The sequence below is a fragment of the Pantherophis guttatus genome, chromosome 3 (assembly GCF_059756535.1).
Source record: "Pantherophis guttatus breed Tessera chromosome 3, ASM5975653v1, whole genome shotgun sequence".
In the NCBI taxonomy this organism is placed as follows: domain Eukaryota; kingdom Metazoa; phylum Chordata; class Lepidosauria; order Squamata; family Colubridae; genus Pantherophis; species Pantherophis guttatus.
The window spans coordinates 141,471,399-141,494,695 of record NC_142065.1 but is presented as its reverse complement, the minus strand read 5'-3'; the positions used below and the strand labels follow the sequence as shown (position 1 = coordinate 141,494,695).

At 37.2% G+C, this 23,297-nt stretch overlaps 1 protein-coding gene across 1 annotated transcript in view; it reads right to left on the bottom strand.

Annotated features, from left to right (window-relative positions):
- Positions 1-23,297, bottom strand: part of PHLPP1 (PH domain and leucine rich repeat protein phosphatase 1) — a 183,907-nt gene that overhangs the window by 19,473 nt on the left and 141,137 nt on the right. The window contains exons 9-14 of the mRNA XM_060691135.2: positions 21,558-21,653; positions 20,109-20,264; positions 10,366-10,566; positions 8,498-8,660; positions 6,274-6,404; positions 650-754 (exon numbers count right to left, since the gene is read on the bottom strand). Coding sequence (XP_060547118.2) covers positions 650-754; positions 6,274-6,404; positions 8,498-8,660; positions 10,366-10,566; positions 20,109-20,264; positions 21,558-21,653 — 852 coding nt within the window. The remainder of the gene's footprint in view (positions 1-649; positions 755-6,273; positions 6,405-8,497; positions 8,661-10,365; positions 10,567-20,108; positions 20,265-21,557; positions 21,654-23,297) is intronic.

The window sequence follows — 23,297 nt, the reverse complement described above, 5'->3', positions numbered from 1 at the left end:
TTCAAAGCAGCTTAATTGGTCCTCCCTCTAACAGGAATGCACAAGCTGACACTCCGGCATCGTTAAAATATGGCTGCAGAACTTTTTTTTTTTTTTTTTGCAGGACAGGAGGGCCAAAATGAATAAATACAGGGAAAGCCGTGTCAATATTAAGCTTAATTGAATACCTATCAGATCAATCCACTTTTAGACCTGACCTTGTCTAGTACACCATTTCATTCTGAAAAATTTTTATGGCCTGCTCTAAAAGCATAGAGAGTGTTTTACACAAAGAGAAGAGAGGAGGTGGCAACATGGCCTTTGGGACCACTATCAAATGACTCCCCACCCCCACCCCTCCCATTCATACACACATGCACACACAATTTGTGAGCATGTAAGATTAAATCTCTTTCTAATTAAGATATTTTTTAAAAAATTTTTAACAGGTATGCTTGTTTATTTTATTGCACCCTTAAATTTTTACACTGCTGCCTGCAAAGATTTCTGAATGTTATATTTATCATCCCTCCAGATCTGGTTGCTCAGTAGCCCATCCAATGCCACGGTTAAGCTAGATCCAACAGAAGTGCCCCCTCCCACACAGGTGAATATACTGATAAGGGGAAAGTCAGGCTAAAAGCCTTGCAAGTGATTTTGAACAGCTTACTTGTTCTTAACTCCGGATGCTTCAGTGTAACCATGGCTCCACACTGCTGGGGCTCCAGAGGCATCTCCGGCAGAAGGTTGGTCAATCTTGAAGCAACGAATATTACTATAAAGAGAAACAAAAACGCTCAAGCATCCATGCTTCAAAAGAAAAGGAAGCAGTCCCCGTTATCTTCTGCTAATTTTGTGTCATGTTTGTAGGTTTTATTTTAAGTCACTAGGCGAGAATGTATTTACGATAGCAGTGATGAGAATCCCTGAATACGCAAGAAAAAAGACCATTTAATAGTTAAGAGTACTATATTCTTTACTCTGCTTTGCTAAAAAAGTGTTGTCAAATATATTTAAAAAAGGAAATTAGAAATGTTAATAATAAGGCAAGTTAATTAGTTGCCTGAATAGGGTATTACAAAAAATAAACAGCTATGCACAGATGAAAATGGTTTTCCCTCCCACGCGTTCTGGCATAATTGCCTTTTTTAATTCCTGCATTTCACCGTTTTTTGGGTTTATTTTTCAGTAAAAGTATTTAACTTGTATTCATCCAAAGTCATTTTTGTGTGTCTATGTTTCTGTAAGTGTTTGTTTGTATGTGTATAGTCATAAATCCACACCCATGTACCCTGCTTAAGTTGGCCGCACTTACACACTTTCTCTTTGCCCATGAGCAACGTTTTATCCTGCAATCCAGAACTCTGATGGCAAACTTCACCCACATACTTGTCTGAATTTTAGCTGCCACCCGACAAAAAAAGCCCCTGGAACTGTTTAAATGCTAGTGCTTAACACAAATATAGAGTGCAATAGGCTGAATGAATCAATGTTTATTTTTATAAACTATTTTTATTTATTTTTTTAAAAAAGGAGAGTAAAACAAAGCATATAATTTAACCTGCTTTATATAAATACATGACTCTTGCAGATTTGGATGCTACTGCTGCTGATCCTGAGATATAGTTCAAAACAAGCAAATAATTCTTAGTTCAGGAGCCGTGGTGGCACAGTGGTTGGAATGCAGTACTGCAGGCTGTTTCTGCTAACTGCTGGCTGCCAGCAGTTCGGCAGTTTGAGTCTCACTGGCTTCAAGGTTGACTCAGCCTTCCATCCTTCTGAGGTCAGTAAAATGAGGACCCAGATTGTTGGGGGCAATATGCTGACTTTGTAAAACCGCTTAGAGAGGGTTGTAAGGCACTGTGAAGCGGTATATGTGTTATTGCTATTCATGATGATCTTTCCGAAGGAGGCAAATAACTCAGCTAGGAAACATGAGCAAGGAGTTAAAGAAGCATTCATTGCAAACATCCGAGGAAGGGCAAGGGAAGGCATTACAGTTTGTGTGTATATCTAAAGACAGTTTAGCATAATTTAGCCTGATTAAGCTGAAATTCTGTCACTTTAAAGAAAGTGAGAGCCTCTTTCTAAGTTCAATAATGCAAATTTTTTTACTACTGGTTCTGTGGGTGTGGCTTGGTAGGTGCGGCATTGCTTGGTGGGCGTGGCAGGGGAAGGATACTGTAAAATCTCCATTCCCACCCCACTCCAAGGAAAGGTTACTGCAAAATCCCCATTTCCTCCCTATTAGCTGGGACTTGGGAGGCAGAGAATAGATGGGGGCGGGGGCAGTCAGAATTTTTACTACCGGTTCTCTGAACTACTCAAAATTTCCGCTACCGGTTCTCTAGAACTGGTCAGAACCTGCTGAAACCCACCTCTGCCGCCACCCCTCCAGTGTGGCTCCTGGCCACTGAAAGAAAGTAAGCAGGGCCACCATCAGCTTGCCTAAGAAGTCAATTCCACCGGCGTGGAATAGTGAGAAGAAGGGAAGAGAAAAGAATAAGGGTTTTCTTATGTACCTTGCCCTTTTTCATCACTCTTTTCTTTCCCATGTATCATGCCATTTTAGCTCAAGCATAGCTAACCATTTTTGGACAGGAGGCCATACTTTGTTCTTATGTCCTACCTGTAGGTAGAGAGGGTGTGGCATCAGCAGCAGCATGCTAAACTTTTCTGGCCTAAGTTTTTTCAATTTGGACAACTACAAAAGATTATAATGCAATTTGAGGGAGATGTAGGGTGTTTCAGGCGCTTGCTTTGCTCCTATAAATCCCCTAAACGCTTCTTTCAAGGCTCTGAAAATTCTGCCCTTTGTCCCCTCCACCAGTCCTACTGCTGACTTGCAATCTGTTAGCCACGTTAGGTGGTAAATATGAAGCTTTATAGTACTTGGGGGGGGGGGGAATGATGAGCTTCTGCTGCTCAGCAATTGGTTGAGAAGTTTGCATTCTTGCCCCACCTCCCAAAAGATAAAAGTTAAGCTGGGGTAATCAGAAGTATATTGTAGCACATTAAACGGGATGACAGGGAAGGATTTTTTTAAAAAAGCAGCAGAGAGCACTATAGGAACTTGGTGTCCTCTAGAGTGAGCAAAATCATTTGTTTCAAACCATTCTGAGCATCGAATGTCACAAAATGCCTTGTCTCAAGTGGCAAACATCCCATTTTAAGCACGTTGAATACTTTCAAGCTCAAAAGAGAAGATTTCAAGCTTGGAACCTGTTGGCTTTGAGCTCAAACCAAAATGCCAAATCATCCCATGTTCCACTGAAATCAAAAGTTAAGCACTGAAGCCAAGTCTTTCTTAAAATGCTGCACTTAAAAACTTTTCAAAATGAAAATGTTTTGCACATCCCTAATATTATTAATGTGCTCCCTGTTAATTAAGTCTATCTAGAAGTCATTTTGGAAGACTACTCAAAAACATAGAGGTAAGTCCTCACCTTACAACAGTTCATTTAGTGACTGTTCAAAGTTACAATGGGACTAGATTCTTTTTCACACTTACAACTGTTGCACCATCCCCATGGTTGCGTGATCAAAATTCAGATGCTTGGCAACTGACTCATATTTATGATGGTTGCAGTGTTCCAAGTGATCACTTTTTGCAACCTTCTGACAAGCGAAGTCAATGAGGAAGCCAGATTCACTTAATAACTGCAATGATCCAGTTAACAACTGTGGCAAGGAAGGTCATAAAATGGGGCAAAATTCACTTAGTACTGCCTACTACTTAGCAACAGAAATTTTAGACTGAGTTGTGGTCATAGGTCAAGGACTACCTTTACTTCAAATTAAAAAGTTTGATAATTCCCGCTCTAGATTATAGTTTCTATCAGTCCTGTCCGCTTCTGTTAGCTAAGGGAAAAAAATGTTTCCTTAAAAACAGGCAACTCTTTTGACAAGAGACCTTACAAATTTTCTACTCTCCCCTCCTCTCCCTCTTTCTCTCCTCTCCATTTTTTGGTAGTGGGCAATCTAGTAACTTCGGGATATTGCATATCTTTGGATTGTTTTTTTCTTCTCATACTGATGTGACGGGGAAAGAACTAACCTAATAATGGTAAAAGATACCACTCAGGATGGCTTTACCTTCTCTCTCCTGGTGGTTCCAACACTAGGAATGAGAAGGGGTTTGAGCCTATTTGTTAGAGTCTATTTAACTTGGTCATGCAGAACTTAGGAAAAGCCACTGCATGTTAAGATAAGATTCTTTATGCATGACCTGAATGACACAATCCTATGCAAAAACGGTGTGTTATCTGGGCCCTGAACTGGAAGCAGGGGATAATTAATTGTTGGCAGGCAGCACAGTATGCCAAGGGTTGGGCTTTGACAAGTTTGTCAAAAGGAGTGGAGTTTCCAGAAGTGTCTGAAGGTACTTACTAAACTGAACTGGAAGATTCTGTTCTAGGCAACTATATTGTGTTAATTGTAATTCATGCAGGATATGTTTATACAAGTTCATAAAATGACTGAAAGTAATGTAGAGATTTACAAAGAACTGAGAAAGTGATCTCTGATAAAACTCTTTGAAAAATGACAGATATACATTTGCTGACAATCTCATCCCTTGTAACCAGGGGCTTACAATGGCCACAGAAGACTGATTTTTGGACCAGTCAGAGAAAGACAAGAAGCAGAAATCTTCACAGCAATATGACAGTGCCACAAGGAAGCTGTTGTGCAATTCAAGAATGCAGTCAAAAACCGCACAATTATTTCCTTGTACAGATATAGTGGAAATAAAGTTCACCAAAAGAGAACTTTGACCGTGACAAGTCATGAGTCAGCAAATTCAGATCACGTTATATTTGAAAGTTATGAGAGACAAAGTCCTTTTGCTCAAAATAGCATATCTTTCAATATTTCATAAAGAGGCTTATCCCATTTTAGTATGAAGTGCAAAAGAAAAAAAAGAAAAAGAAAGAATATGTGCTGTGTACATAAGACCCTGCAACTCACACAAGAAACTTGACATTTTCTTGATAGGGCTAGTAGATTTAGCTGAAAAATCAGGAGTGAAATGCTCCCGGTTTGGACCGGATCACTAGATCCGGTAGCGATGGCGGCGGGTGGTTCGGAGAACCGGTAGCAAAAATCCCTGCCCCCCCCCCATGCCCAGCTGAGCTGCACAATCATCAGAGGCTTTTTTTTTTAACTTTTAAAACCATTTTTTCTACAACTTCTTTCATTGAAAAAATGCTTTTAAAAGTAAAAAAAAAAGCCTCTGATGACGCGCGGCTCAGCTGGGATCATCAAAGGCTTTGAAAAGAAAAAAAGCCTCTGCTGCTCAGGCAACTCAACTTGGATCGTCAGAGGCATTTAAAAAAAAAAACCCCTTTTTTTCTTTTAAATGCCTCTGATGATCCCAGCTGAATTGCCTGATCGTCAGAGGCATTTAAAAGAAAAAAAGCCTCTGCCGATCAGGCAACTCAGCTGGGATCATCAGAGCCTTTTGAAAGCATTTTTTTTACAATCTCTTCGCCGAACAAGAGGTTGTAGAAAAAATGGTTTTAAAAGTTTTTTTTAAAAAAAAAATTGGCCACGCCCACCCAGTCACATTACACCCCCCCCCAAGCCATGCCCACAGTAGTAACCAATAGTAACAAATTTTGGGATCATAGGAGATATGTCAGGCTCATAAATATGTAAATATATAATCACTTTGGAAGGGACAAAGACATTTTGTTTCCTTTAGTTCTTCAGGATGCAGGGATGGGCAGCAGCCACTTTTATCATAAGCCAAGAAACACAGTTGAGGGCTTGAGCATTCAGCACAGCAAAACAGGAGTAAAGGGACATGATCAGAGTTCAAATCTCCAACCAGGAAACTCACTGGATGACCTTGAGAGCTGGTCACTCTCTCAACTTAACTGGGAAAAAGACAGACATGAACAGAATCAAAAATGACTGGAAGGGGGGAAAGTAAAAAATAAATTAAAAAATACTAGTTTTTGCTCCTGCTTCTTGATTCTCTGAGTGGAAGGTGGGGGGAAGTGCTCCCCATCTTCAAAATGGAAGGGTGAAGGTCAAGAGCAAAAAGAAACCATTGTTTGGGTTCAAGGTGATCTTGGACAAGCAGGGACCATTAAAGTATAAGAACTGGGCTCTGGGCTCTTATTTACCAAACCAGTTATTTACTGAGTTTCAAAAGAAAAACAGTCCTCCTGAACATAGTCATTACAAAAAAAAAATTATGGGCAGTTAATGTTTACATAACAAGTGCTTTTCCCCAAGTGCATCGTGTACCCTTTTGCCTATTGTGTAATAACATGGACGGCTCCTTACTTCAGCAGCTCCAAGGTTTTGTGATCCAGAACTAGTCTGGGGTTTCCAGTCAGGTCTAGTTCCTGCAGCTTCGGAGGCAAAGTTTCAGGCAACGTGACTTCGGTCAGCTCATTACAGCTCAGGTCCACACACTGAAGAACGAGGGGAGAGTTAACGTAAACAGGCCACGGGTCTTCGGAACACAGATGGCTAATTGTTACATAAGACTATAGTAAGAAATCAGAGTTCCAACTGTCACAAGTAACATGCACAGTAATAAACCAAGATCTGGACTGTACCATTTCAGACCAGAGGTTGGTGCACAGATAATGGAAGGCTCCACCCACCACTCGGGAACTTCACTATTGAGAAAATTATTGCATAAATCAAGAATGTAGAATAAGCTTTATTCCTTAATATCTCATTTCCGGTGGGTAAGTATTGTCATTTAGCAGAGGGAGTAACCCAATAAATATGCAGCTGCAGTCTGAAGTGGCAGAGCTGAGAGCCTTTTCCTGCCATTTAATAGAATTAAGCCAACCTCCTCCTCCACCACCCTCTATTGAGCAAATTCTACAATGGCCTCAACAACACACAAGATATGATTATTTAATATAAACATTCCTTGAAGTAATCCTCCTTTAATCTAACATGCCGTCATGAAATGTTAAAAATAAAGCAGAGAGCAGCTGATATTCTAACTAATGTACATGACTGGTTAACAGCTGTATTTTTTCCCCTTTCTTCTATGTCTGATTTCTGAAAATCCTGGAAGGTTGCACACTATTTAATGACTCTGAGTGAGCCTAATTTAATTCTGTAACTTTTCTAAACTTTATGCTTCATTAAATAACCTCCATGTTTGTTGCAGAATGAATAGTGATTTGTCTACTGTCTGTGTTAAGAGGGTAATTATTATCCTTAAGCTAATAGAGCACATCAGTGTTAAGTGAGTTTTAATTAAAAGTAATTTTATAAATACATAGATTAGAAGCCAATTGCGGAAAGGGACTGTCATAATTCTGACAGAGCTGTTATTATTCACCACCAGCTTTTAATACAGAGCTATGTTGTGAATTTAAAGGTGCATTTAAAATCAATTTCAAAATGCAGGCTGCACTGAAAACCAAAATTTTAAGTTGTCACAAAATAACAGATAATGAATGCCAATGAACTGGAATACTGCTGAAGACATTAAAATATCCAGTTGGGTCTAATATTGGGAGTACAGTGATAGGTAGAAAGGAAAGAAGACAGGGCTAAATCATGGTAATTATTAAAAGTTTTAAAATTACTTGTTTTAAAACTACTTATTTTACACAACAGAGAATTTCATTGAATTTTAATTTGTGTTCAGGGTAACAGGGCAATTGTTTTCCAGAAAAAGAGCACTTGAAACAAAAGTTGGAAATATAACAGCATGAATACTACTATCAACCTAGCGAAGTTTTAGAAATGCATCAAATAAGTAATGCAATCTCACATGGCCAACTCAGAGCAAAAGGTTGTCTTGACATCTTAAGGAAGATGGAATAATTGTATTGCTACCTTAAGCATTGATGTAAGATGTCTCACTTTACAAAAACTTTTAGTATTTAAGTTGTTCTCTCCCTCTCCTTCTCTCTCTCTCTCTCTCTCTCTCTCTCTCTGTCACACTGCTCCAGTCACAATACCAATATTTCAAATATCTATTAGTGCTCCGAACTCTTCCAGGAACCATCTTTCTCTTTGAATGGAGAATACACGATTTTCTATATAGAACATGGACAGAATGTAACTTCATCACCACCAAGCTCAAGGTTGATTCAGCCTTCTATCCTTTCGAGGTCGGTAAAATGAGGGCCCAGATTGTTGGGGGCAATATGCTGACTCTTTAAACAGCTTAGAGAGGACTGTAAAGTACCGTGAAGCGGTATATAAGTCTCAGTGCTATTGCTATTTAAATACACATGAGAAATCCATGAAAAATCCTATCCTAATTGGAGATATGTAAAAAAAAAAAAAAAGCTCTATTTTCACAATGGATGATTACCTCCAAGCAACTAGAAGAAGCTTTAGGAGTAAATTGGGTTGTTTTAATTTACAGCCAGAATATTTAATTATTTTAATACTGTTTTTTAAATTTTGTATGCTTTGTTTTTACTTAGGCTGTGCACCGCCCTGAGTCCTATTTGGAGAAGGGCGGTATAGAAATTTAAACAAATAAATAAATAAATAAATAAATAAATTCTTATGAAACCCCTACCTTGATCTCGCCAAGTTGCATGACTTCTGGAAAGACTTCAATGCAGTTGGAGTGTGCAATCACAGTATGCATGCGGCGACAATTCATGATTGTCGTTGGAATAGATTTCAGCTTATTGCCACTAACATCAATTTCTTCCAACTCTTCAAGTTTGGCCATTTTACTACACACAAAGGAAACAGAAAGATTTTGAGCATAAAAACCAAAGTATTCCCTTAGAATAATGACTTTAAAGGCCAAAGTACAGGTGGTTCTCGACTTACAACCATCCATTTACTGACCATTCAAAGTTACAATGGCACTGAAAAAAGTGACTTAGGTCTGTTTTTCACACTTACAACCACTGTAGCATCTCCGTGGTCACATGATCAAAATTCAGACACTTGGCACTGACTCATATATATGATGATTGCTGTTTCCTAGGGTCACCATTGCGACCTTCTGATAAACAAAATCAATGGGGAAGCCAGATTCACTTAACGACCATCTTACTAACTTAACAACTGCAGTGATCCTCTTAAGAACTGTGGCAAGAAAGGTCATAAAATAGGGGAAAGCTCACTTAACAAATGTTTCACTTAGAAACCTAAATTTTAGGCTCAATTATGGTCATATGTCGAGGACAACCTGTATCCTGAAGCCTTTCCATGCTTGGCTTGTACAAAATAGTATGTGACAATTGATATGTCCATTGCAAAAAATGTCTGCTCTATTGCCTTTATGATATTTTAAAATGTTATTTTGTGCAAAACTGAAAAAATAAAAAATGGCCATTTGTATGGATATTTATAATTAGACAATTCAATAAATTCAACAAATAAATTTTCATATCACATTTTGGGATGTTTCAGATATTAATATTTTAAGAAGTGGAAGTGGAAAAACATGGAAGAACAAACATATACAACTATATAAGCAGATAATATATCTAACTAGTTTTCCATGTGAGACTCCTGAAAACACATCTTACATTTTAAAAAATCTAAGTAGAGAAATTCTTCACTGTATAACAGATGGAGAATGAGGGTTTTCCCATCCCTGTGATATTAACTTTTTTACAATTATAACCTTGGTCCTCTGGTTACTTTTCTTATCATTAGTCTTCTAAAATAATTGGATTCCAAAGCCATTCAATTTTTAAGACATGCAGATATAGCTGATTCCAAAATAGCCCATGAAACAGTTTCCAACAGACAAAACTTGGCATTCGTTGAGCCTAAACAAAAGACATGCCTTGTGATTTAAACTTAAATCTGGAAGATTACATTTCCTTCTCTAATTGACAATTAGGGCTTCCTGAGTGAAAGATCAGAGACAAATTTCCTCCAAATAAACCCTGAAACTGTGTTCAACTTTCAAAGACATGTTTTACAAATATATAAATATAGATTATTTCCCGTGACAAATCTTTTTCAAGTGCATACTAATTTTACACTACAAACTTAAACTGAGTTCAGTCTATATATCCAAACTACCGCTATTTCTGCCAATGAATACACAAATATTTGAATTCAGTCTGATCTTCTTGAAATATACTGCAAGACATTTTCAATTCAAGCAAGGTAAATTATAATCCATCAGAACTCTTTTAAGTTATGCTTCTTCATATAATTGCACATGGTTTATAAATGATGGTTATCCTCATCCATGATTTGTTTAGCATGTCATCCAAAGATGGATGAAAGAAGAAGCATAATGAAACTCTGGTATGCTACTCATTTATTAGCGAGTCCAATTGCACAGGGTCAGTACTATATTTACTCAAAAAGAAGCTACCATTTAGTGAAATATCTAACAACCTTTAAATAATCATATAAATAACTCAAATGTATTTAAGAAGAGAATCAGCTACTACCATGCTTTTTTACCTTGCGGGAAAGCTTTGCAAGCGATTATAAGCCATATGTAGTATCTTCAGGTGAGGATGACCGGTTAACAAGGGGACACTTTTATCTGTGAGGTGATTGTTGGTCAAATACAGTTCTTGTAAAATACTATGGGTCTCCTCTGAAAGAGTGGCTGGAGGTAACATTTCCAGTTTGTTGGCAGAAGCATTCAAGTACCTTAAGCTGCAAAAAATTATTAGAGATAACTTTAGCTATACATTTTCAATGACCTTTTTAATGATTTAGTAGCACTATTGCTAAAAATTTGTTTAAAATTGATCAACTTCTTTTTCCTATCTTCATCAGAGGTAGCCTTACTATCAAAAGAGAATTTAAATTGACGGAAATATGAGATAAGGGCCTCCTCTACAGATCCAATTGATCCTGGAGATGTAACAGGGCAGACAAAACAGTTCTATTCTGCTTGGTTTACCACTATTTTAATAGGGTTCTCTGGTTAAGCATTTTCATTTTCTTTTAAGTGACTGATTGATACACACTGATGTGAATTATTCATCTGTTTGAGAGGACTGATAAACAAAAACAGGTACTGGAATAGAATGGAATGGAATGGAATGGAATGGAATGGAATGGAACGGAACGGAACGGAACAGAACCTTATTGGCCAAGTGTGACTGGATACACAAGAAATTTGTCTCTGGTGCATAAGCTCTCAGTGAACATAGGCAACATATGATAAAGCATGATCATAATCATAAAATACAAAATACAATAATCATAAATCATAAATCATGACACAACACTTAGTGATAGCCATAGGACACTAAATAAGCAATCAATATAAATCATAATAGGATATTAAATAAAAGCAATCAACAAAAATCATAAACAACAAAGTTATTATAGTCATAAGAAACTAAGGAAATAGGTAATATATGGTTTCATTAAACAGAAATAATGTTACTAAGGGAAAAAAAGTGTAAACAGCCAGTTCTGCTCAGTTTCTAAGATCCTCAGTAGTGCTTTGCTTTGTTTAATTTCCAAAATTCTCAGCTGCCGTAGTGCAATCAGAAGTTTAAGAAGAACACATTCTTCAAAAAGTTTTAAAATAGACTAGAAGTGAATTCATATTATTTTTATATTAGTTTCCTCACACACATGGAAGGTTGTCTCAAGATATTTATGTTTAGTCTTTAAAAGCTTACATAGAAAAATATGGTTATAGTGAGAGTGATGTGTTTTTGAAAGTAGCAATTTCATTTATTTTAAATCAGGAAGCATTTGGCTCTATTCAGAGAAATATCTTCAGCAGTAGACACCTTGGTAGACAAAAGAAATGGCATTGCTTTTGTAAACCACTTATTATTTGGAGAAAACTGAGGAGGGGATTGGGATCCAATTTAAAATGGAACGGCAGTGAGGAGATACCTTAATCCCTTTTCTCCTGCCCATTCTCCTTTCCCAGCTGCACTGGGAAAATTGTTTGTTGTAATAAATTTAATGGATGTCAAATCATATATTATGACCTTGGTCAGCTAAACATAGAATTAAAAACCAAGAACCAGGCTAACAAGATAAAAAGAACACAAAATAAAACATAATGGAACTGAACCCAACCCAAGATCAATTCCATTTCAAATCATAACAATGGAGTCACCCTGCTGTATGGGAAACATCCAGGTCTTACAGAAGGCCTACAAGGTTGGGGCCATCCAAATCTCAGGTTTCAGATGCAAGCGTGACCCACCTAAACATACTACTGGAATAAAAGTGGCTTGGGAAACAATAGGTAATATTAATCAGGAAGAAAGCAAAGAAAGAAAAAGGAATTAAGCATTTGCTGCTCTGCACCTGTTTTCTACCAATTATGGTGTCAGAGGCATATTCCCAGTCAATCAATGCAATTGACAAATGGCAGTGTAGATATACTATCTTAATTTATAATATAGCATGATATGGATGAATAAGAACAGACTAGTTACATTTTCCCGTTGATTAAGTGTTTGGATTGAAATGGATTGCTAGTTTTTTTTAATCACATGTTGCCATATCATCTAGAGCAGAGGTGTCAAACTCGCGACTTTTTTGCCCTTTGCTAAACTGGGGGTGAGCATGACCAGTGTGTGACGTATCCAGCCTGCGGGCCGCAAGTTTGACACTTCTGATCTAGAGTCTATACGCTGAATTTTAGTTGACACTAACTCTTGCTAATTTTAGATAAGACAGCTTCATATAGTTTAAAATTAGTCTTGTCCTGGTGTAGTTGCTGAAAAAGCTCCACTACTGATTCCCATTATTATCTTAAAAGAATGGAGAATATAATAATATTATAATGCTAGAAAAGCAGAAGTTATATTATAGAGCCAGCTTAAATCTCTTGCACTTTGGAAAGTTCAGTAGGAAATGTTTAATGAGAACAATATCAATTGCATTTTAAAATCAGAACGGACAATTCTAGTCAAACTCTAGTGCAACATCATATGTTCAAAATGTACAAGCTCAGACTGGATTTATTCAGGTTATCAAGCGTTTAATGATAGGAGATTTTTAATCAACACTCTTACTGTAATTAAAAAGAGGCAAGAGCCAACAGCTATAATATCTTTGAGTGTTAAGCTTTTGATATGGTTTCCTGAAAGTTTCTGAGGAAGGTTTTGACGATTTGGCTTTCCAAATTATATCTTTTTATCTGTCTATATCCTTTATTTAACTCTTAAATTGCAAAGGATCATTGCGTGCCTTATTATTATTTTTTTGTTGGGAGGGGGGGAACTCAGTTTTGACTCCTGGTAACTCCTTGGATTAATCCCTGCAGTTTTATTGGCAAGATTTTGGAAGTAGTTGGCCACTATCTTCTTCCTAAGGCTTCCCAGGGCTAAGAGAGTGATTGGTCTAAGGCCACCCAGTCAGCTTCATGCCTAATATAGGACTAGAACTCGCGATCTCCTGGCTTCTAGTCTAGCGCTCTTAACTACAACCTCAAACAGGCTATTGTCCTCTTCTCAATTAAACTTATGTTTAACTTAGAATATGCAAAGGAAGTTCTTGTACTCTTTGGAACCTTGGACCCCCTTTAAGAATCTGTTGAAACCTACAGATGCCGTTTGTCCCCTAATACAGTTATTAAAGTGTTGAAAAAAGAACAAAAAATTAATATAGTAATATATTAATTAAAATTAATATTTAATTAATTAAAAGTAAAAGTAAAAGTAAAGTTATAGTTTTTCTCATTCAAATTTAGAGACCCTTTAAAATCTATCCATGGGCCTGTAAAGCGCTAGTAAACCATAGATTAAAACTTCTATTAAAGAACAACTTGCAGGCATAATTTAAACTTTTCAGAACTTTAATAAAATGACAGCAAGGGGTCAAAAAGATATTTTACTAAACAGTGAAAGTATTATATATTTTGGAGATAGATCAGATTAGGAATAATCTAGTTTCTTAAAAAAAATAGTTTGGGAATCTTGTAATTGTAATAACATCGTAAAGGAGAGGAACCAGAGCATTAAATTATATTTTATATAATTATATCTTAGCCAATTTATGTGATCATCCATATCAGGAATATTATTTTGGACAGCATCAAATATGAAAATGAAAATAAGTAAAAAGCCTATACCCGTGATGGTGAACCTATGGCACGCATGCCACAGGTGGCACGCTTAGCCATATCAGTGGGCACACCAGCTCAGCTCTGGCGTGCATGCATGCGCCGGCCAGCTGATTTTCGGCCTTCTGGGCCCACCAGAAATAGGGAAACAGGCTGTTTCCTGCCTCCGGAGGGCCTGGGGGGGGCGTGGGGCGTGGGGAAGGCCCGTTTTTCTTTCTTACCTGGCTCCAGATCCTCTCTATGCATCTGCGGAGGGTGAAAACAGCCTTTCCCACTCCCTCGGAGGCCCTCCAAAGGCCTGAAACGGCCCATTTCCCAACTCCTGGTGGGACAGGAAGTGACATTTTTTTGCTGTCCCCAGAGGCTCTGGAGGCTTCCTGTCCCACCGGAAGTTGGGAAATGGGCTGTTTCAGGTCTTTGGAGGGCCTCCGAGGGCGTGAGAAAGGCTGTTTTCGCCCTTCCCAGATAAATAGAGAGGATCTAGAACCAGGTAAGAAAGAAAAACGGGCCTACCAGCGGGGGCGAGGGGGGTTGTGCACGCATGTGCAGGGCGCATAGAATTATCGGTGTGGGCACGTGCGCGCACGACCCTCCCCCGCCCCCCCTCTCCTGGCACGCGATGGCAAAAAGGTTAGCCATCACTGGCCTATACAATAAAGATAGACAGACAGACAGACACCCCATATAGCAGCTAGAAAACCCATAAAAACTTCCAACAACACAAGCAGGAGACTAGTATAACCACCAAGCTTTTTTTCTGATGGTAAATTTGAGTTTACTTCATTATGATGTAAACAAAAGATCTAGAGCAGGGGTGTCAAACTCGCGGCCAAGGGGCAAAATGTGTCATGCACTGGCCACACCCACCCCCAGTATAGCAAAGGGGGGGGGAAGTAGTGATACTTCATGTGACGACAACATAATGCTTTGAGTTTGACACCCCTGATCTAGAGTAACAGATGGTCTAGAATTAATGTGACTATTTGAGGGTAAATTATAAAGTATTTGAGTATTTGAGGGTAAATTGGCAGAATATTACAGAGTATTATAACTCCAAAGTCAGTTTACATTTTGAGAAAATTACTTGTGTTTATTTTATCACATTACTTTAAACAGGATATTTGGGGGGGATGGACTTTGTCAAAGTCATCCTGAGGAGATTTTCATTTTGCAAATTTCATTTTCACTGTGCAGATTGCAAAAATATGTTGAGGAAAATGGATTTAACTTTCTATTTCTTCAAGTTTATTTCTGGAGATTAATTCTAGCTTTAGCTTCTGACTAGATTAAATCTACTGACTAGATAAACTTCAGAACCGAGTTTCTTCTTAATCACTTAAACTCATATTTATGGAATAATACCTATTTAGCATCAAAGTGTTTGGGGGAAGATTAGGTAAATTGGGCTGTTTAGAATTGGATCAATTCAGTTCTAAAACAGTTCTTTTAAAAACCTTTTCAATAATTGTTTGGAGACAGATTATTAAATTGGTATTAGTTATTTGCAGGAGCTATACAATAATTAGCATGAACATTCCTCCTCAAAAACAATGGAAGGCCCCTTTAAAATAATATGTAATTAATTTCCTATTATCTAAAAACAAGAGGGATGCAACAACAAAAATTGTTTTGTATATAAGGAATACCTTAGATAAGGCCTGGTTTCAATCATTGCTGGAGATATAACTCAAGAGTTGGAACTTTTAACTTATATGACTTTACCTATTCCATAGCTGTCATCTTTTGGGCTGAATCAACAGAATTGTTAGCATGATGTAAGTTTGTTGATATCTTTTGATAGCAACATATGTTCTTAGTTACAGTATATATTCAGAATTTTTAATCTACCAAGAGGCCAATAATTGTGAATATTACAGACATGGTGATTGCCTTACATAATAATTCATAATATAATGAATTTTTTAAAGGAATGTGATATGGAAAAAAAAAAAAAGAATACACATTCTTGGAGACAAATAATTTAGGAAAGTAGTCTTGGAACAACTAACCCTAGAAATAGTTTGGCTATAATTGAAAAATATTTACAGATTTTTTTTTATTTGCCACTGGAGAAAAAGAAGACATTATTAAGATGAGTTGCTTTAGATAGATTACCCAGATGCATGCTCCAAATAGTGAGCAAATGTCCTATTAAATTCAATCCCACCTCGACTTTCACCCTAGCTGGACACATGACTGAATAGCTATATTTTCTTGTGTTTGTGTGTCTATGTGTAAAAGCTTTTCCATGAAAGATAATAATATTCTGAGGCACTCAAGGCACCCTATACATCTCAAGGAAGTCTTTTTGGCATTCTACACATCCCAAGGAAGTCTTTTTTGAAAAATACTGTTTAATAACTGTGACTATTCATTGTTTACCAAAAGCATTTTGGAAGGAGGCTGAAAGGTATGAGGAAAAAGTGATAGAGGGATGTTCCTTGATTTAATCCTTCTATCTAGCTATGAAAATGCTAATTTCCATTCACAACTGGACAAAAAACCAGGCTGCTGTTCTTTGAACACCTCCTATAGTACAATAAACCCCAAATAAGATTAAAACAAGAACCTGCCTCTGTCTTTAGATCTAAAATGGCAATAAATATTTTTAAAAATGAGAAATAAAATGCTTATATTATTAATTTGTTCTTTATTTCATGTTTTATTAATTCAATTTTGAGGTCATTTGAGTCAACAGTGACTTTCAATGACTTACAATTAAAAAAATTAAAACAACATATGTCAAAGAAAAGGAATAGAGCTGGCAGGAAGAGAGAATCACCCCCCCGCCCAAACCCCAAAGAGCTTCAAGGCCTGGGAGAATAGCCTGGTTTTTAACTATTGTGCAAAGTTAAAAGGATGGATGAAAACAGATCTTGGAGGGAATATCATTCCATATTTGCAAATGGTTTTATTCACTAGCATCAATGAATAAACAGCATAGTACACAAGATCAAAAGCCTCCACTAACAATATTTCTTGTTTAGCATTAAATCCTCCCATACTATATAGCATCAAATTCCCAAGATGGCAATGAGATGAATTCCTTCAATGACAAATGACCAAGCGTCCTCAAAATATATGGTAATGAACATTCGTACAAGACTTAATAAAGACTTTAAACATCACATGGGAAAACGCTGATGTACTCGTCCAAAACTGAAAATACCAGAACAATATTTAGACAATAATTGAATAGTCTAGCCACCAAATGAGTATTTTCAATATCTGATCACGGACTTAAGTAGAGGAATGGAAGTAATCTGGTCTTTACTTCTTAAAAGAAAACTGTTGCAGTAGTAAATTGTGAAGAAAATGAGATACATTTCTAATTGTCTACTAGTTGAGAAATCCTCTATTTTCAGGACACCATCTGTTTAAATAAGCAGGCTGATTACCTATAGATCCCTGGTGAGATATTTCCATCACCCTAACATGGAGATTTTTGCTAAATGTGTACAAAACATTTCATTTCACTGAATGAAAACATGCTGACCGTGTATTTGTCCATTCAGTGAGAACGGAATGAAAATTGCTAATATTAACAACTCCAAAGATGATTTACTGAGCATGATAATTTCAGGATGATGGCAATAGAGATTATAATATGCCTTTATTTTAAATGTGTAGAGTTTTAAAATATATTTGTATATTTGCACTTAGATCCTGAATGCAAAAAAAAAAAAAAAAAAAAACAAGAAATCTTAACAATCAATACCACAGATTACAATGGTATAGATCCTGGAAAGTATGGAAATTTTAGAAAATTTGCATGGTCAAAGGACAATACTGTATTTTAAACCACCTTGAGTGCTGTCTGTACTGTGACAGGCTGCAAAGTCATTTAGAAGCCATAAATATTAGTCTTCTCTTCTCCTACATCCTCTCTTCCAACCACAGAACAAATAAGCTGTGAAATAAAAGAATTTAATTTATCATCTAGATTTTAGCCATCTGCTCTACAAATAAATGGCCCAAGGGATAGATGGCATATTCCCACATAGACACTAATGATGCTGTTCAAGAAATAACAAAAAATGAAGTCAACCCTACTATGAGTAATCCTAGTCTTCAGAACACCTCTACCTATAACTCACAATCATAATATCTCAAGCATAAATCCTTAAGATCCATGAAAAATATATTTCAGTTAACTTCAGTCCTCCTTAAAAATGTGAAAAATTTGAAAGAATGTGCTTTAGAATAAAAGGCTGGTGTTCTTCCACTTAAAATCTTTAACTGCAGAAAGATCAATTTTAAATTGAACTAACAGGATGCAATATTTATTCTTTCAACAGGTAGCTCAGAAGCTGATAAAAATTGAGCATCAAATTAAAAGTTTTCAGTTTCTTTGATTCCATAATTTTAGAGCTGGAGTCTACAATTAAAAAACAAATCAGTCTATGGATTAATTGACCATTTTATAATTCCTGAAATTTCTGAATATAGAGTATCCAAAAGTACCTGAGGGCAAGACAAGAAGTAATGGATGGAAATTTATCACAGAGAGATCCAACCTAGAATTAAGAAATTTTCTGACAGGGAGAACAATTAATCAGTAGAATGGCTTGCCTTCAGAAGTTGTGGATGCTCCAACTCTGGAGGATTTTATGAAGAGATTTGACAGCCATTTGTCTGGAATTCTATAGTGTTTCCTTCTATAGGGATTGGACTAGGAAATCTCCAAAGTCCCAACTCTGTTACTCTGAATAGATAAGCACAGAGGCCTGGTGTGCTTCTGATCATTTTCAAGAAATGAAATTACTTTAGGTGGTAATGCCTAAAGATTCCTATAAAATAAATGTACACACCGAAGAAGAAATTGATTTAGCCTGACTCTGCAAAAGGAAAAATTCAGAATAATGAAGAGCTAACCTTCCCCTGTTGTAACTGAATGAGCCAACGCAAAGAGGCTTCCTTAATTGGGTAACTTTCTTATTTTTGATAAAAGCGACTATCCACTGTCGCTTGGAGAGATAAGGTGCTCTGTGCTTACTGCCACTTGGTCACAAAACTCAAACAGTGACTTGTATAGTCACATGACAGAGCAACATCTTTAAGGCATCAGTTTTTACTTTGGGGTTTGAAAACTAGATTGCATCTGACTCCAGAAATGTTGTACTGCTCTAAATATAAGACTATTTACATTTGATAACTTGCTATTTTTAGATAAAATTAAGAAAAGAATATTTTATGAATACTAGCTTTTATTAAGTTAATTATTAGTATTTTAATATATTGTATAGATTGGCATTGAGGGTGTCCTGACATACAGCATTCTTGCATGGTATGGGAGCAGCTCTGTAGCAGACAAAAATGCTCTACAGAGAATCATTAAAACTGCCCAGAATATTATTGGACTTCAGCTACCAGCCCTGGACAACATCTTCGAATCTCCCTGTTTGAGGAAGTTGCATAACATTCTCAGAGACTCTTCCCATCCTGCTTACAATCTTTTTGGACTGTTGCTTTCTGGCAGAACAATTAAAACTCGGGCCACACATTTTCTGAATAGTTTTTATCCCAGAGCTATAATTGCACTCAACAATGAACTAAAGGGCCATCATCAGTGAGCTGTTGGACAGTATTACCTGGTCTGTTGTGTGGATGTTTGAGTTTTTTAGGGCTGGGGAATTGGGGTGGGTGGGAGTGTACTTGGGGATTATGTGTGTTGGACCTGGTCTTTGGGTGTTAAGTGAATTTCGTTGCATGTGTATACACATACAATGACAATAAAGTTTATTTATTATTTATTTATTACTACTTCTTTAAACTTAAAGATAGGTGATTGTATTGTTAATATCTCTGTATAAAAGAAAGTTGGAGGTCACTTTTGTTATATTTGGTAGATGTATTTTCTTTGGGATTTTTAATGTGCTTTGTCATTCCTTTTCCTGTCATGTTACTTTGTATTTTAATGTAGATGTTGAAATTTAATAGATATTATTAAAAATACCTATAAGGGATGGTAATTTTTTCTATTTCACTCTCCATAAATAAACATTTGGGGGATTAAGAGTGCATTGCCTGATGTTATTTACTTCAGTTTTTTAAATTGAAATAAAAAACACATTTGAATTAACAGTAGAAGTTATACAACTTGGAAATTACGTTTATACTGTTCTATTCTCTTGGTGGATTTTTGGATTACCTGTCAGCTTTTAGCAGCAGATTAGAAGGCAGCTCCACAAGTTGGTTGTGTTGCACATCCAGCACTTCCACATGAGTTCGTTCAATCCTCTCTGGTAGTCTTGCCAACTGATTGTGCCCAGCAAGTAATTTTCGCAAGCTGATATTGCAAAATAACCTTAAAATATAACAAATAGCAGTAAAATTTACAGCTCTAATTAAAGCAAGCCTATTTCAGAGAAGCTGAGAAAAACTTCAACAACATTCTGATCACGAGACAGGGTCTAGAAGTAGCCAAAACAGTCACTGTGAGAATGAATCTATTAATTAAAAAATAAAGGGGAGGAATCAATGTACAGATAGTCCTCGATTTACAACAGTTCATTTAGTGACCGTTCAAAGTTATAACAGCACTGAAAAAACTAACTTATGACTGTTTTTCACAGTTACGACCTTTGAAGCATCCCCATGATCAGAATTCAGATGCTTGGCAACTGATTCATACTTATGACTGTTGCTGTGGACAAGGTCATGTAATCACCTTTTGCAACCTCCTGACAAGCAAAGTTAATGGGGAAGCCAGATTCACTTAAAAACCAGATTGCTAACTTACCAAATGCAGTAATTCACTTACGGCAAGGTCGTAAAAATGGGGCAAAACTCACCTAATGTATGTTTCACTTAACAACAGAAATTTTGGGCTCCGTTGTGGTTGTAAGTCGAGGACTACCTGTACTTTTCCATACAGATCATCCTTGACTTATGACAATGATGGAACCTTACCGTGATGATTGTAAAGCAGGTCACTCACGTGACTGACTCAATTTTACAACCTCTTTTGCGGCAACTGTTAAATCTGCAATCTTTAAGTGAATGCCATGGTCATTAAGGGGCGATTTTGCTAAAAACTGGGAATAAACACAGGTTTTTTGGCATAAATTGTGATCACGTTACTGCCGGATGTTGTAAGCAGTATAAATGTGGGCCAACTGCTAAGCACCCAACATGTGGCAATGTGTCCGGAGGATGATGAGGTGGCCATGAGAACGTTGTAAATATCTTCCGAGGATTATTTTCAAATGCAAATATCCCCTGGATATTTTTCTAAGGGGATAAGCGATCACCCATGTTTTCTTAGGAAATTACATTGAACTTTCAATAATATCCTGAAATCAAAAGTATATTTTGCCAGGCTATATAAGCATCATATCTAAAAGATGACACTGTAAGGTTGGGAAAAGATGCATGACCTTCTTTAGAACTTCTGCCTGGAAATCTGAGAAATTGTTTACATCTGCATAAAGAAAACTGTTCTGGCTCGATGACACTCCACGAAGAAAACATTAAACAGAAGAAAAAGACAAAATCACATGGAACACAGTTCTGTCACTAAGCAAGCTAGAAACTGATTCAATGCAAACAATTCTCTACTTTGCATCTTGTTTCTGGTTGTTTTAAAGGTAGGACTCACCTAGCGGGAAGTTCATGTATGTGATTGTGGCCCAAATCCAGTACTTCTAACTTTCGGCTATCACAAACCCATTCTGGAAGGCTTTCCAAGTGATTTCTGCACAAAAGGAAGACAAATGAAAAAAAAAAATGATGATAATATTATTAAGGAATGTTTACATATTACATCACATGTGGTTTAAAATGTACAAAAATATTAGATGCCCTGTCAGCTACAGCACTTAAGCAGCTGGGATTGACTGCAACTACATGTGGCATGCTTATAGAATGGCAAACACAGATTGCCATGAAGCATACGGAATAACCCTTAAAATCTTGAATTAACCAACCTCACCACATAATATTATGCATTAAACCACAAAAATAATCCCTGGTGCCAATTTATATGAAGGAGCCATCTTTAGCGAAGAGATATATAAAATAGAACATTTCAAAGCCACCCTAATGGATAAAACATTGTGTGCAGTATGTACGCATGCACATTTTCTCATTCAGCAGCTATTTTTTTTAAAAAAATCTATCATTCCCACTCAGTCTCTCTTGCTTCAGTCTCTCTGGAAACAGATTGAGGCATACAATTCACTGACGTTTAGGAAGTGAAAAGATTTAGCAGGAGGCTAAAACCTTCATATCTGGCAATGGGTCCTTCAACTTCACCCCACCAAGATACCCAAAACCTGTTCTGAAAGAAAGCTTGCTAGACTAAGTGGAGATTATCTGCTATCATATCTGCTCTCCTTCTTAACCTTTAACTCTCAGGGCCATATTATTAAAATACTTTCTACTCTGAACAGTAAGAAGAAAATCTAATTACTTATGAGGTAATATGAATATTGGGTTCAAAGTTGTGGCATTTGCTTAGCAGCTCAACAAATCAGAAGTAAGAGGAATGCAGAAAAGGGGATTCAATGTGTAATGCAGAAAAGGGGATACAATTCACTGACGTTTAGGAAGTAGTAGCAAGCCGCAGGAACATAATGTGGGCTTAGAAATGTCCCAGGATTATTTTCTCATTAAATCATGGCAGCAGCTGCATATATATAACATGTTGACATCTCTATTACAGATACTACTTGGGTTACAATGGGAATTGGTACTGGAATTTCCATTGCTAAGCGATGTGCTTATAAAACTTGATGTCACATGACCACGTTGTTTACCAACATCAATTCTGGCAGCCTGGTTGCCATTATTAAACAAATTGCCTTAGATGAGGATCCACCCCCATCCAAGCCACTTCCAGCTTTGGTCCCTCCCAACATTGAGCCTTGGTAAGATATAGGACTGCCTCCTTTTTAACTACCTTAACTTGCCTAACTTTCCACCCCTCACTGTCCTTTTAACCACCTACTCCACTGCCTCTGACAGCCTTACTGCCTGTTCCTGCTGCCCCTGCTGCCCTTGCCAACCTTGATGCTCCAAGATGACCTTCTTTGTCTTCTTCCTGCCACTGCTGAGGTGCTCCTGGCCTGGTCTTTCGTGAGGCAGATACTGGCCATGCCATGCCTGCTTCCTGAGGCTGCACCACTCCTTGTCTAAATGTGGTATGGTCTTCTCATGAGGTTTTGGAAGACAGGCACATGAAAGAAGGCCACTGAGGTGGCACAAAAGGAGGACTTTTCTAACTGGGGATCTTATTTCATGAAAGAAGGCTCTGGCTGGGATGTTGGAAAGGCCCCATTGGAATCAGTGTGAAAGACGGCAATGTAAAGAAGGCCTCATCCAATGCAGTTGTGGTTTG